The following is a 14,928-nucleotide window of genomic DNA, read 5'->3' as shown; positions in this document are numbered from 1 at the left end:
GTCGAGATAGCCGCAAGGGGGCGCCCTGTAGCGAAGACGGCGCACAACAAAACGACATGCATGTGACGGTAGCTACTGCCATATAACCCCGTTATTCCGAAATTCAGGGAAAAATTTTATAACCACAACTCTCCAAGGTGTTTAATACACACATATACAATTAAAGCTTATTTCATCATCTTGCATTTTCTGTCCAATTTGTAGGGAGTTAACTGATGACATTTGGGAGAAAATTCCATCCAAAGATGATCATCCCTAAGAGTAGTTCTGAAGCCCATCGCTATATTGAAAAAAAAAAGATGCCTGCGCTCCAGTGGCATAAATCTGTGCCGTGGACTGGGGGGGAGGGGGGGGGGAGAGAGATGGGGGATGACTAAAATCAAACAATGATTTGCCCAGCCGTAGAAATTGTAAAAGCCCGGGGGGAGGGGGGGGGGGGCTTGCTGGATACCACATGACACTAGGGGCGCTGTTCATGATACAGATATGCATCTATTATGTATACTAGCTTGTACTTACGCCCCTTAACCTTACATAAAACGGCGCATTTAAAGCTCTTGTGCCCTTTTTCTCCCTTTTTTGGTACTATTGAATACATTTTGGTTGTTGGGAAGTTCGAAAAAATACCTCAATCTGCCTATTTTGTTTCTCACGTTACCGCAAAAAAGTTTGGGGGATGATCAAGTAAGTAAAGTTGTGAACTGAGGGTGAAATCAAATAAATATGTACATTGACGCAAACGCTAGGTTCTTAAAATATAAGCCATAACAATTCGATAAAATTGGATTGTGCATGATCCACAACAACGATTTGATTTAATCCCAAGATGATAACATAAATCACAAATAACCAACCAACAATTAAAAATATTCCATTTGACAGCATGGTGACAACGAGCACTTTAAATTTAGTTTCAATAAATAGGTACAGTCATGTTAAATCTTGTGAGGATTTCTCCAACGAATTCCAGACTTTGGAATATATTTGTTCAGTTCCTTCGGCTTGGGGTAACCAAATAGTTCAAAATCGAGTTTGTATATCTCCCACAACCTCTGAAGGTCCTTTAGCTCAACTCGGGAAAAGTACTGCTCGTATAAGTCTGAGCTGCTCACATTGGACCGACTATAAGATGGGTAGGTCGCATTGTGGAGGCCAAACAATTTAAACATGTACTTGGAGTCCGAGTCTACGGTCTCAAGCTTGCCTATGAAATCATAATGCACTCGGCAAGGAGAGCAGAGCTTGTAGACTTCTTTCCAGTGGGCATTAAAACCGTCCAGGTTGGACGGGTCGGTCAGATAAGCGATCCATTCTTCCCACGTCACGTTCGAGTTACTCCGGCCCCTCGCGATCGCCGAGTCGAGCCCGGAGGGCGCCACATTGCGGTACCTCTGAACGATTGATCTGGCGAAGCGCTGCCATTGTAGCTGGCTGCCGGCAAGCTTGTTGCGGTAGAAGGAGACCAGACGGACGAACGGGTGGCGAACATAGAAGAACTTTTTGTAGTCTTGCAGAGCCTGGCCGATTTTGGAGGAGGGAAGAGACGAAAGTTTCTGTATAGAGTTATTGAAATGGACTTGAGCCGAGGATATATTCATCGAGGGGCGATGTCCTTCCAAGACTGCAAAGACGCGCTTCCAGTTAGTGCATCCAACCTGCAGAAATTGGGGTTACACCAGAACCAGCTTTTATGGTATTATTTTATACCTACAGATTCAGAGTGGGAAACAGGTAATCATTAATGGTGTACATCCATTATTCGGAGTGGTAAATAAACAGGTAGTCGTCTATGGTATACCTCTAGATTCAGGGTGGTAAACAGGTACTGTAATCTATGGTATTATTACCAGCTAGATTCAGAGTGGTAAACAGAGTCATCTATGGTATTATCAGTTATACCTCCCCTTGATTCAGAGTGGTAAACAGGTAATCGTCATACCAGTTATATCTCCAGATTCGTAGTGGTTAACATGTATCATAAGGTATTACCAGTTATACCGCCACTACTAGATTCAGAGTGGTAAACGGGTAATTGTTTGACCATAGCCTAAATGCAATGGACCGATCCAGTAAGCCCCTCCCACTGCGCACGTGGGCAAAATAACGCGTGCTCCTCTCCAATGCCACACTGCATTTTCCTGCCGCGCGCATCATACGCGCTTGCACATGTCGGACTTTTGTGCACGCATGTCGGACATAAATCACGGCTGTGATTGGTCAGAATACCATGGGGCGGTGCGCGGTCCATTGAGACATTAACGTTTTTGTTGATTCTTCCAATTATACTCACTCTGAATAGTGCCCTCCTGTGTCTGTCATTACCCTTAAAACAGTTTATGGTGTAGCAGTCTCATTTTTTGTGAGTCAGTGTTTTCAGAGTCTTTGTGGTACTGTAGTTGTGTCCATAGGCAAGGCAATTAACCTTAATTGCTTATTTCCACTAGCAAACCATATAGGGACGAGTTGGTCAATGTGTACTTGATAGGAATGTCGGACACTTCGCCCCATTTCCACGTCGCCCCATGTCACGTCGCCCCTAACCACTTCGCCCCATCCCCACTTCGCCCCATTCCCACATCGCCCCATTCCCACATCGCCCCATTCCCACTTCGCCCCATTCCCACTTCGCCCCATCCCCACTTCGCCCCATCCCCACTTCGCCCCAGCCGTTACATGTAAAAAAAAATCTCATCTATTTTATTGGCTTAAAAAAAACAATTTCAACAGATTCACTAACCAACGGAAAGAATTAGCCCATCACCAAATGAACAATTCATAACCAACCTCTCAAGCTAGGCTCTCCCCTACCGAGAAAAAAGCTTGAAGTAACTGAGATCCAACTTTGTTCCCAACCCAGCTACATTGTATACCAACCCGTCTCCCACTTATCTGAGAACGACAATACCTTTGACATTCTAATTTCACTCTTGGAGGAACCAATCTCATCTAAATGAAGTTGTAAGTGTCACATATCAGACAAATTTTGACGGAACATTTTCCTCAAGGCAGTGAGTTCCTTGTAACTCACTGACCCATAGTACGGGTTCTTTTGAATCCAGCGGCTGATGATTTTATTCACAAGCCAATAGGAGAGGCGTCTCTGAATGGGATAGAGCCATCATTTCTCTCATCTGTGTCTCGAGCACCTCATCAGAGAGTTTGTATTTTTCCTGAGTTTCTAGAATTGGGAGCATTTATTATCTGGGGTCTTTGGCTGTTTATTTGGTCTGCACCCTATAGCCTTCATCTTTTTCATACTACATGGGGCGAAGTGGGGATGGGGCGAAGTGGGGATGGGGCGAAGAGGGGATGGGGCGAAGTGGGGATGGGGCGAAGCGGAGATGGGGGGATGTGGGGATGGGGCGAAGTGGTTAGGGGCGAAGTGACATGGGGCGACGTGGAAATGGGGCGAAGCGTCCGACACCCCTTGATAGAGTCCATTATATCATGCCAGTTTTAAAGGGAATTTGGCAGGCGTCACGTGTCAAGTGTTCCAGAAGTTTAGGTGTGAGTAGTTGTCTTGTCAGAGGTATAATGATTATAATAAAGGGTTTCTAACCTGTTGAAAGTTATAACAGGGAAATCGAAAATCAATTTGTGGAGTCTAGAATATTTGCCCATCTAAAACTTTCAGTGGTAATACCTTAGGGACAACACAGTACAGAATCTTGCTTTTGTTCATGACCATCAGACTCTTCAGTGTTGTCTTCTTTTTAATTCTGCTGACTTTCATTAGCTCAGGGTGCTTCTTGCAGACTCGGTCGAGCGCCCTCTTGCGGTCCAATTGGACTCGCTCCTGCCCGTCCACTGAATCGCTTTTTGGCTGAAAAAGGGGGTAAATATACAAAATAATATAGCATAGTTTGAGGATGGATAATCGTTGTTAGCTCCCAGAGGGGTAGACAAAATGGACAGAATAGCTCAAGAGGCGAAATATCCGTCAACTTCCATATCGACTATCCACCAGAAGCAAACCATGTTATATTTATATATTTCCCCTTTACTATATCTCATACATAAAGAACATTCGACTGCGACAAAATCACTGGAGTCTATACCACTCCTGGTAATTACAAACTAAAATGCGTAGGCCAACCAAAACCTCCGTATAAATAAGGACGCGAAGTAGCACGATATTGGTGTGCTAGGGCTGCTGCTAATATTACCTTGTCGGAATTTTGTTCTGTTCTTGTTTGTTCTCTGACGGTGTTATTTTGCCGACCGCTCAGAGCAGTCGGAGGTCGTTGTGGATACCTAACAACGAATGGCTTCCGGTAACCTATCAGATAAAAAAGAAGAGGTAATGGTTAGTAATGCCTAACATGGTTGTTTCATTTTGTTTTTGTTTCTAGGAAAAATGGAATTAAGTTCTCACTGTATTCCAAGATAAATGTAGAAGACTCGTGGTGCGTTCCCATGAAATTAGGACATTTTATCAATTTTGCCTTATTTTGGTGCAAAACATCATATTTTTGTAACATCTGCATACCAATGCCGTCATCAACATGAAACAAAAAGGTTTCTTTCCTCTACCCGTCAGAGTTTTATTTGCTAAAAATAACCGTTTCATTTGGGCACTTTCCTCTCTGAGATCACACTTATATACCTCTTGCTCACCGCCTGAGGGCGCCGTTGACGGCTGTTTTTCAAAAACATAAAGCATTCGGAACAACAAGCATTGTAGCTTCACAGTGCTTGCCAATATGATCAGTGCACATCTAAATTCCGTTTGAAGGCGGTGCGTGTACGAGGAAGCGTTCGCCCCAGGTCACAAGTTTAATCAAATTTCTCATCTTCAATGAGGTTTCAACCAAAGTTGTCACTATACACCCCTCTGCAGGCCGAAGGGCACGATCTATATTAAGTCAACTAATCCACACAGTATATCACTTGGGTAATGTGACAAGAAGAAAATTATCCATTTTCATTGGAAAGCAACTCTGGTGGGATATTACTTAAAGGTGCCATCGCCATTGGCACATAGTGTTTTTTCTGAAACATCCATTTGCCTGATTTGTTGGCTGTCAGTGTGAAAACGTGAACAGGATTGATTTTCTCCCCCAAAAGCTCCTAGACAAAATCTACAGTCTTTGTAAAATTCCGTCAGTGAACGGCAAAGCTAATTCCCTGACGTAAAAATTCCACCAGAAGTTATCGAGTAGCTTGTCAAGTAGTCCTTTCAGGAACCAAGCCTTGCGCCCAAAGGCCGAGCTCACACAGAAACAACATCCACCATTGCATTTCAATACTTGCAAAAATATTTCCTCTTCATATTAAACCACACAAGCACGGCATTGTACACGTAGTTCCATATTTGTCCGGGTAAAAATGACGGTACGTGTAATGTCAAAGGTTCGGCTATGCACAATGCCAATTGAAAGTACGTATGAACCAAGATGAATAGCTCTTCGAAATAGTTTGGGCACGGGACGACAGCCCTTCATTCAAAAGCCCAAGCTTTGTGTTCGGGCCACGATATTTATGCTGAAGCTCAGTGTACTTTTTCGTCGCCATCTTTGCCAGTTTTAGCCGGAAACGAACGTTGGCAGCCGTGTGATCGTATCCTTTGCATCCAAGTGAACATTTCCTGACGTGTTGTCATAAAGATTCTTCCAGTGATTTCGTCGACGGATTTTTGAAGACCAAAGTGGCAAAGAATTGGCTAAGGTTCGTGAATATTATGTGAGAAGGCAATGTTGGCCTTTTTACGAGAACAAAGTTTCCTTGGTTTCATTTTCCACAGCACTTTAAATTGCGCATTATGCAATGATGTAGAAGAGAGCACAAAATTATTGCATATCGAAGTGGAAAAGAATAAACGGGTATTCGTGTGTTTAACTTTTCATGTGACAAATTTATAAGTGCCTCAAATTCTAAGCATCAGTCGTCACTCGTATCATAATGCCAGAGTTTTCATTTCACCTTTTTAAAACAGGTTATTGTCGGCGAATAGCACGTGAACTCGTATACAAAATGGCTTCTGATCCAGAGAAGATCTACAATCTTGAATGCAGCATCTGCCAGGAGCGGTACAGACAGCCCAAGATACTCGATTGCCAGCACAACTTCTGTGAGCAGTGCCTGGTGAAATACACGAGCAGCTACGTCGGCACTCGAAAGATTCCTTGCCCCACTTGTCAACGAGAGACGGTGCTCCCGGACGAGCACATATCAGGCCTGAAGACAAATTTCCACCTGATGGAAAAAGCAGAGGAGGTCTCGCTCCAAGAAAAAGTGGCGGGCTTGGAACACGGAAGGGCCATTTGTGAAATATGCAAGGAGGGAATTGAGGCCAAACATTGTTGTCTGAACTGTGCGCTGTACATCTGCAAAACATGTCAGCGATTCCACCGGAGGATGGCTTTGTTTTCCCGCCATACCATAGCCAGTCTCGACGAGCTTCGCCAAGGGAAGGTGGAAGCCCTTGCAAGAAGCACGACCGGAGATGGGTCTGGATGTCACATACACCAGGGGCATAAGCAGTACTTCTGCGAGACATGTGACGAGCTCATCTGTAAAGAATGCCACCGCGTACGGAAACACGGCTTCATCATCAACTCCGGGGAGGCTTCTCTCAAACGCAAGCAGTTACTAAGAAGAAAATCCTTTCCTCATGTCGACAAGGACATCAGAGGGCTTGAAGAATGTCTAGCCGATGCATCGGACACGAATCAGAAGTTCGCAAGGCAGATCGCGAGAGCACTCGCTGAGGTACATGACCAAGCAGCTAAGATCAGAGCCCAGGTAACTGCCGAGGAGGAGAAGATGACCGAAGAAATCAAACGTCTTCAAGAGGATGGTAAGGGCATCCTTGATGAGCACGAGGAGGCACTGAAGACGATGCTTCGGGGAAGACGACATTCCATTCAAGCAGCCAGGGAGGTCACCGAAACGGCATCAGCGCGCAACTTCCTGACCCTCTACCCCGTCATCAGCAAAGACCTGGAATCACTAAGTGGAAAACAACCCCCAAAACTCGATCTCAAGATTTCGTATCTGAGGTTCGTCCCTGGTCAGAAGTCCTACGTCAATCTTGGCAGGCTGGAAGTGGAGCCGCGCAAGTGGGAGTTGCGTTGCGAGTTTGGCGAGGAGGGAACAGGTCCCGGGATGTTTCAAGGGGCATTTGGGATCGCTGCTACTCAGCCTGGTGAGATTGCTGTGTCAGACCTCTTGGCGGACGGAATTGCCTTCACTAGCACCGAGGGACACCACAGAGAATACCATAAAAGAAGTGGTAAGGTGCTGTCATTCGTATGAAATATCAGTTTGAGTAGTTATACCAGTTAAATTGTCGTACTCCGTTTTCACGGTGATGTTGCTATCGGAAGTTATGCATTATAAAAGATGACAAAAACATTTCGTACTTTTTTTTAAAATCACGCAGGGTCAACAGGCATAGCAGTCACTCCCGGCGGTGACAATCGACTCGTGGTTGTAGATCACACAAAGCACGTCAAGGTACTCGACAAGGCAAATAAGGAGGCTTTCAAGTTTACCACACTGTCACAGGAAGATGAGGCTAAGAAAACAGAGGTGGATCTCCGGAGTGTGACAGTCAGGAAGGATGGCTTGATCGTCGTTGGTGATGCCAAGAGGATGGTGTGGACCGAGCACAGCCCCGATAGTGGTGATCTACTCCGCACCGTACCGGTGCAAATTCAACCTGATTTCCTAGCCCACGATGCTTGCAATGGCAGGATGGTGATCAGTGGACAGAAGCAGCAGCGTGCTGATGTAGTGGATATGAATGGTAATCCACAATCCACCATCGAGCCTACAATCAGAGGAAAGCCGGTGGAGTTCTGCAGCGGGGTTTGCTGTGACAGTACGGGGATCTACATTGCAGTGGACAACGATGAAGATGGAACTGGACATATCCACCACTACGACCTTGACGGGGGGTTTCTGGAGTGCCTGGCGGAGGGTCTCCAGCGCCCGATGGGGATCACGTTCGCGGCACCGGAGCAGCTGGCGGTGGCAGACTGGACCTCGGTCAAGGTATACCACAGGATTTAAAAACAAGTCGTCACAAGTTTATCACAAGTCATCCAGTGATCATCCAGCTGCAAGATCAGTTTATTAGCTATCCTATACCCAAATGAACTGTGACACTATAGAGTACGCAGCTTCCATATGGGACCCTTACATACAGAAAAATGTTTATTACCAAACTTAAAAAAAAGTGCAGAGCTCTGCAGCCATATTTGTTTATATAGGCTATAGCAGACATAGCAGTGTGACATCAATGCTTGATGAAATGAAATGGCAAACTCTCTTAAACAGGAGGAAAGCAGCCAGACTCACCAACGTTTTCAAAACCAGAAATGGAGCTACGTGTTACTGCGGCAGACAGGCGATTATTGACACCAACTATATAGGAGCACTCGCTTACATTCAGCAAGATTGAACCATCTCAACTCAAGAACTGAGATATATCAGAACTCATTTTCCCCCGAAACAATCGTCGACTGGAATGCCCTGCCCCCCGTTGTCATCGAAGCACCTCCTACACCATCCTGCAAGGAAAGACTGAAATCGCACATGAGCCAGCACATCTAAGAAAACGGACCCGAACCCCCATTGGCGTGATACTCCAGTGGAGGCGTTGTCAATTAACTATCCAGATCCAGATCCAGATCGCGTTACTTGTGACTGTTGAACTAAGTGACCAAAAATGTGATACATTTTGTCAAGGTATATGTAAATGTTCTTCTCTTCAGTGTATACTCTTGTAAAAACTTTGACCAAAAAATAATCACAGTGATGTGCAAAATAGATCTCGTGGACAATGTCAATTAGAAGAGACTGTCCTCACACATTCAGGTGTATGCCTAGAAATATTTTATTTTAATTTGCTAACTCTGAAAACCTTAAAACCAACTACATGTACATTAACGGTTCCAAAATGCTGAATATTTGCAAGGGCTGTTTTTTCTTCAATTTAATTTTCAAATCAAATGTACTACAAATTAACGTGCACATAGTTATTAGTTCGTCTTATGCTTCCAATCAGAGTAGTTATGTATAATAATCAAAATTTAAATAATAAATGCTCATTTGAAACATCAATCGTTATAGTTTCACTTTCTCCTTTTTTTAAATGTAAATAAATTATGGAGATATTTTTGAAACAGTTAAAGGGTCCAGACTGTATGCATCCCTTGAAATGTACATTTGTGTTCCATTTACAAAAAAAATGTAACTCTTTGGTGTTTATGCTAATGACAATTTCCATATTCATAAGCAAAACTGTGATGTCATTCAGGCAGAAACTTGTGTTTTACATAACAGTCACCAGCATTTTAGGGGTTTGTTGTTTCAGTATATATGACAGTAATACAGTGAGAAAGCTTTATGCACACGTTTTCAATAAGCAGAAGTTTGGGTTTACAGTTTGAAGGAAAAACCTCTCATTCGAGGAGTGTGTTCCTAAAGTGACATCACAGCAAAAGCGCCCTCAGTTGTCAGGAAAAGCATCCAGACCCAGATCCGGATCACTTCCAAAATCTAATCGACTTGTACTTGTACCAAGGACCACCCCTAAAAAACTTTTTAAAAACCCAAAAAATCATGCAAATCCGTCCATAACTTTTTGGGTTATCATAACAGACAAACCAAGCAATTAACCAACCAACAAACTAACCAAATCCGATGAAAACATAACCTAGCGGAGGTAACAAGGAAAGGAAAGTACTCACCGGAGCTGAGTAAGGACAGACCCAGTGTGCACAGGAAACACAAGGCGACCAATATGACGCAGAGACGCCGATGTGTCGATTTCGGAGGAGCCACGACCGTCCACTCCTGGATACGGGAAAGAGGTTGACTTTAAGCCAGTCGTACGCATGTACAGTAGAAACTTTTTTCTCGTACCCAACGCCCCATTAAAAAGCGGCGGTTACCTCTAGCTTTTTGAGCTTCAATTGGATAGAATTTCGTTTAACAGTCACGCGAGGGAAATTTCAACACACTCAATTCCGTGATCTTTTACGTCCGAGGACTTGGGACAATGGGGAGTTTCCCAGAAGTTTCATGTGACAACAATAAGTCCTCGGGAGGGTATGGGACACATAGAGAAACAGTTAAAGGCCAAATAACAGGAACAAAAGAAGAGAAAATATTTTGTTTTCATGCACAATGTTGGTCCCGTAAATTGGTAGTGCGAAGTTACCACGGTCGAACAAAACTTAGATGAGTTACAACATTTCATTATAAGAGTCCATAGGGCCTATACTCGTCATTTGTGGAGTGTGGCCTAGTGGTTAGGGTTCGCGACTCATGATCAGAGGGTCAGGGGTTCGAATCCAGCTTCTTGGCCATATGTTGTGTCCTTGGGCAAGTCACTTCACCTCACTTTCCTCCCTCCACCCAGGAGTATAAAATGGGTACCGGCATTTGCTGGGGAGTAACCTGTGATGGACTAGCATCCCGTCCAGGGGAAGTAAAAATATTCTCTGTCGTTTCATGCTACTGAAACAGAGAGATAAACGCCGGCCTGATGGGCCACATTGGCTCGTATTTGTTTACATGTACTTACATTACTCACCATTGACATGGCACAGTTGGTTCACCAAGTTTCATACCAAAGAGAACTTGTCCTCTGTCACCATTAAATATCACCTCAAACCACCAAAAGTGCAGTATTTATTCAAACTCTCTATAGTATTCATACAACCACCACGTATTATTTGGCCTTCAAGCTGCGATTGCTTTGCAGTTGTGTGCGGTGAACCATGTTGCATTCGATGGTTCATACGTTTCACGGGGATTGTCTGTTGTTCTCCATAAACAGTTTAGTATTCGGTCATATCCAGAGTAATTTGGTTGACAATAATCATAGACTGTATTATAAAGTAAAAAGCGAGTGAACTTTGTTTAACCTTTTTGGAATGCCGCCCTCTCATGGTTACCAAAAGGCAGTTTCGACGTAGTTTAGAAAAGGCTGTTATATGTTCTATAAATTTTCATGACCGTGCAACGTTATCACCTTTTCCCCTTCAAATTGTTGTATTAATGCGTTTTGAAAACAAATAGGTATAATATACCCCAAAACTGGAAAGAAAAAAGAAGTGTGTATAGAATACACCATTATTACAATATTACAATACTCGATTTCAACATGATAATCAATTACGTTTTTAATCGCTTCAGAATATTTATTGAAGTCCACCCAAAAAGACAAAAAAATGTATATTACAATTAAAATATAACAACATTATCCGTTTAACAGACGTAAAACCACTGACCATTTACAATGATAACAAGAAGTTCCGGCATGATGTTTTAAATCGATTTTTAACCTTTTTTTTTAAACGCTGTGATGGCAGACTGAGTTCGAAGGCTACCCATGTCTTGCATTCTTTTACTCACAGGAGAGAATTGTCGTCACCAACGCCTCCGAACTAAAACACTGGGTACGAGTAATCCAATGTGTCCCAACCTCGTCCCCAGGGGTTACTTTTAACAGTAACCCCTGGATGGGAACTGTCTTCCTGTATCCTGATTCGATACAGTAATGGATGTATATCGTGTACTTTGTGTTTTTAAATAAAACGTGTGTTACGTAGTTAAACGTTCGCTATGAGTTAATACATCCACTCCACTTCAAAAACATCCTTTTTTTCCTATTTCGCTTACATTATTATGAAATGTGATACTGTATATTGGCTGGATAAGATTGTAATATTTTACCTTTGCAAAAGTGTTTTCGTAACTCACGCCGCGACAAATTGATTATGTGTTTACATAATCACTGTTATACCTCTGTCTTGAATACTGTATTTCCATTGGCCTAGAACGATCACGTGTTAAGTTAAAACGTCATGGCACATTCTGTGGGACATCAAGTACGTGTACGTCCGTACGATGTAAAACGCTTGTATCGTTGGTACCCACGCTACTTTCACCATGTTTTCGCATATGAGTGGGAGCAGCGAACTAGCAGACGATCAGCTGTTTCGAGCACGCGACATGCACGTGAGTTGCCGTTAGGTTGTCATGATTGTTGTGTTTATTGCCAGTGGCCCCCCCCCCCCCCCCATGAAACCTTGTCGCCCCCAGTCGCCCCCCCCCCCCCTGAGATTTTGAGTTTCTAAAAAAAATTATCATTGATCTACATGACGCCCCCCCCCCCCATGAAATGTTCCAGCCCCCCCCCCTCCAGCGCCGCCCCCACTGAAAAATTCCTGGCTACGCCACTGTTTATTGCTGTTTGTTTTCGTTATTTTAACATGTTTCCCCTGAGATGCTTTACCGACTATAATATACAGATACAGAAATCCGAAGAATCCGAGACAGAGGTATAACAAAACAATAATGCTGACTGCTTTGATGTGGGATATGACGTTCGCCTCGGGTGCTATAGATGCGCCCCTCGGGTGTTCAAAACGTCATATCCCAGTCACAGCAGTCAACAATTTTAGTTGATTATCATCATCATTCCCCCGTCCCCTCCTCATCACCAACACCGCTACCATCATCATCATTACTACTCTGTATTTTTTTTTTTCTGATCAGCAATATTATGTTTTCCCGTGTGTTATGTACAATTTAAAATGTATACGTTCAATTGTTTTTCATTTGTTTTTCATTAAATGTTTGTATTAATCCATGTTAAAGGGGATCCCTACTCGACAAGCTCCGCTTTTTGGGGATCCCCTTCCACCATCTCTAATTAGAAAATAATGCGTCCAAAGTGTATAAATATATTTTGTAAAACAAGCTCGAACTTTATAATACCCAAAACTACATGTATGTATTTATGCCTTGTCACATAATGAAATGAGATGTGATAAATATAATAAAGAATGAATGAATGAATGAATGAATGATCAGCCTGTATGTTCCACTGCTAGACAAAGGCCTCTCCCCCAGCACGCCATTTCTGTCTGTCTTTGGTATGCCTTTTCCAGGCTGTTGTCCTTGTTTCTACCACCAGTTATTCCTTCCATCCAGACCGAGGTCTCCCCTCTTTCTTTTTACCATTATAAGTGGTAGTCATTCTGTGTTAAGTCGGCCCTATCTTACATCCTCTTGTGGGAATATCGATACGATAATTCCTTATATACACCGGGAGGAATTCCTCTCGGTCTATGCTATTTCCACGGGACAGTATACTGTCATTGTCCCACATTGTATTAATTGTTACAATCGATCATGCACTGGGCATGGGCCCCAGTCCATACGAGTAAACATCGAGGATCAGTTGTAAATGCTCCGCCCCTTTTTAAAGGGCGCCCTCTGTCTGCAGTGCGTAAGCGACGAGTGAGCGCTGATTGGCTCTTTAATACGAGACAATTTAGGATTAAAAAAAAAAAAAATTGTTCATGCCAATCGCCCATTACAAGGACATAGGCCACTCGAGGTGTGGGTTACAGAGGAAAGTGTGGAAGAACCAGCTCCTCACACTGAAAACAGACAAGATAAAATTAATCCAGCATGAATAGGGTTGGGATGGTAAATTAGTCCACAGCAAGGCCATTAATAATGCCTGTACCCATATTAGGCATAGCCCAGGCTGGGCTCAAACCCACAACCTGCAGAATAACCCGCAGACCACGAATTTAATGCCCCAAACCATGAGACCACGGCACTGGCATGCCATGTTTTATTGGAGCCGATTCAAGACATAAACCAACTACGCTCCCGGTCTCGCCTACATGTAGTAAGGATGTCAAACTTTATGATTTTGAAACCCATATTTCTACATTTATCACAGCAGATCGGCGGTTGCAATGGAGAGATAGAGGTGGTGGTGAGTCCTTCTAGATTATTGTATTGTTGCAATGATGGTTGTTAATTTATGTTCATCGAGTTGTTCAAACCCGAGATAAGCGCGAAAAGCTCGTGCCGGCTCCAGGGAACATCCGGGACTTTCCAGTGTGACTTCGGGACATCGTCGTCATGCTCATGCCCTGTCCGTCTCGCTTCTCGAGGGCGCCCTCTCTGCTACAGCAGAAACAACCACCACACAGGCACCTGACTAAACAGGCCCGATGGCGCGAGCTGATGACGAAGAGTAGCCAGGGATCCATACAGGTGTTGATGACGGGCGCGACCAAACCGATGTAGCGTAAGACGTCCGCCGCGGAGGGAAAGGGGACCAGCATGAATTCGTCCTGCGGGGCGAAGTTGATCCAGAGGTAGTAGAAGAAGTATGGGAACCAGCAGACGGCAAAGAAGATGGCGATGACCAGCACGGAGACGGCAAGGCGCTTGCGCACTCGGATTTGCTGAGCCATGGCGTCGCTCACGTAGTCGTTCTGAAAACTGACAAAAGAGAAGAGGCAGAAAAGTGTTTAGAGTGGACGACTGTTTTATGAATTGAAGTTGTGTCACGCACCTTGAAGGCCTACATCCGTAGCGTCGCCATCTTTCAAATAGTAGATGGTGATGCTCGCTCAGCGGAAGCTTGCCAACACGAATCCTCCCGTAGTTTTTTTTCCCTGATTCCCACCTCAAGTGTAGCCTACTGGAATAATGGTCTATGATATGCGAGTAGATTCGGCGATGAATTATGCCAAAACAGGACTGAGTCTCGACCTCCAAATTCTGACCATTCTGCGGGCGGCTTCTATCTGGTCTTCCGTAACCAGTTGTTGTACTACAAAAACATGGCAGCCAAATGGACTAATCCACAGCTTAGTCCACAATTCTGATCGAAAAGACGTCACAGTTTCTAAAGTCGACTCCGATTGGCTGCCGCGCGGGGTCACGTAAAATGTGCATGCTATATATCAGACCATATGCCGTGGCTCTGCGCACGTACGTCAATGTCTGACTACCCCAAGAGTGCTCATACAAGTTTATTGCTGAACTTAGGCCAGTCAGGATCTCTGTCATCATAATTATGCAGAGATGCCGCTTTTCAGGTTTTAACCTGAATTCAGGTTTTCTTTTAAAAAATGTGACAAATTAAAAGTGCTGGAT

General features: G+C 43.9%; 2 protein-coding genes across 2 annotated transcripts in view; both read right to left on the bottom strand.

Annotated features, from left to right (window-relative positions):
- Window positions 1–439: 439 nt before the first annotated feature.
- Window positions 440–11,989, bottom strand: LOC119724922 (carbohydrate sulfotransferase 11-like). Its single transcript, XM_038196240.1, has 5 exons — window positions 10,547–11,989; window positions 9,699–9,804; window positions 4,167–4,279; window positions 3,644–3,823; window positions 440–1,655 (listed from the first exon to the last, which is right to left on the bottom strand). The coding sequence occupies exons 1-5, from the start codon at window positions 10,553–10,555 to the stop codon at window positions 936–938; spliced, it is 1,128 nt and encodes a 375-aa protein (XP_038052168.1). The 5' UTR covers window positions 10,556–11,989; the 3' UTR covers window positions 440–935.
- Window positions 11,990–12,548: 559 nt separating this feature from the next.
- The window catches only part of LOC119724921 (bombesin receptor subtype-3-like), a 28,933-nt gene continuing 26,553 nt past the window's right edge, over window positions 12,549–14,928 (bottom strand). The window contains exon 4 of the mRNA XM_038196238.1: window positions 12,549–14,268. Within this exon, the coding sequence (XP_038052166.1) occupies window positions 13,818–14,268 (451 nt within the window). The 3' untranslated portion in view covers window positions 12,549–13,817. The remainder of the gene's footprint in view (window positions 14,269–14,928) is intronic.

The sequence above is a fragment of the Patiria miniata genome, unplaced genomic scaffold (genome assembly GCF_015706575.1).
Source record: "Patiria miniata isolate m_02_andy unplaced genomic scaffold, ASM1570657v1 HiC_scaffold_18, whole genome shotgun sequence".
Taxonomy (NCBI): domain Eukaryota; kingdom Metazoa; phylum Echinodermata; class Asteroidea; order Valvatida; family Asterinidae; genus Patiria; species Patiria miniata.
This window is presented reverse-complemented; position numbering and strand designations above follow the sequence as displayed.

Bases quoted from the DNA above. Each gene is read 5' to 3' on its own strand.
- LOC119724922 (XM_038196240.1), bottom strand. The intron at 4,280-9,698 runs GTGAGTACTTTC...TTTATCTGATAG, and splicing joins TCTGTCCTTACTCAGCTCCG to GTTACCGGAAGCCATTCGTT. The intron at 3,824-4,166 runs GTAATATTAGCA...CCCCTTTTTCAG, and splicing joins CAGAACAAAATTCCGACAAG to CCAAAAAGCGATTCAGTGGA.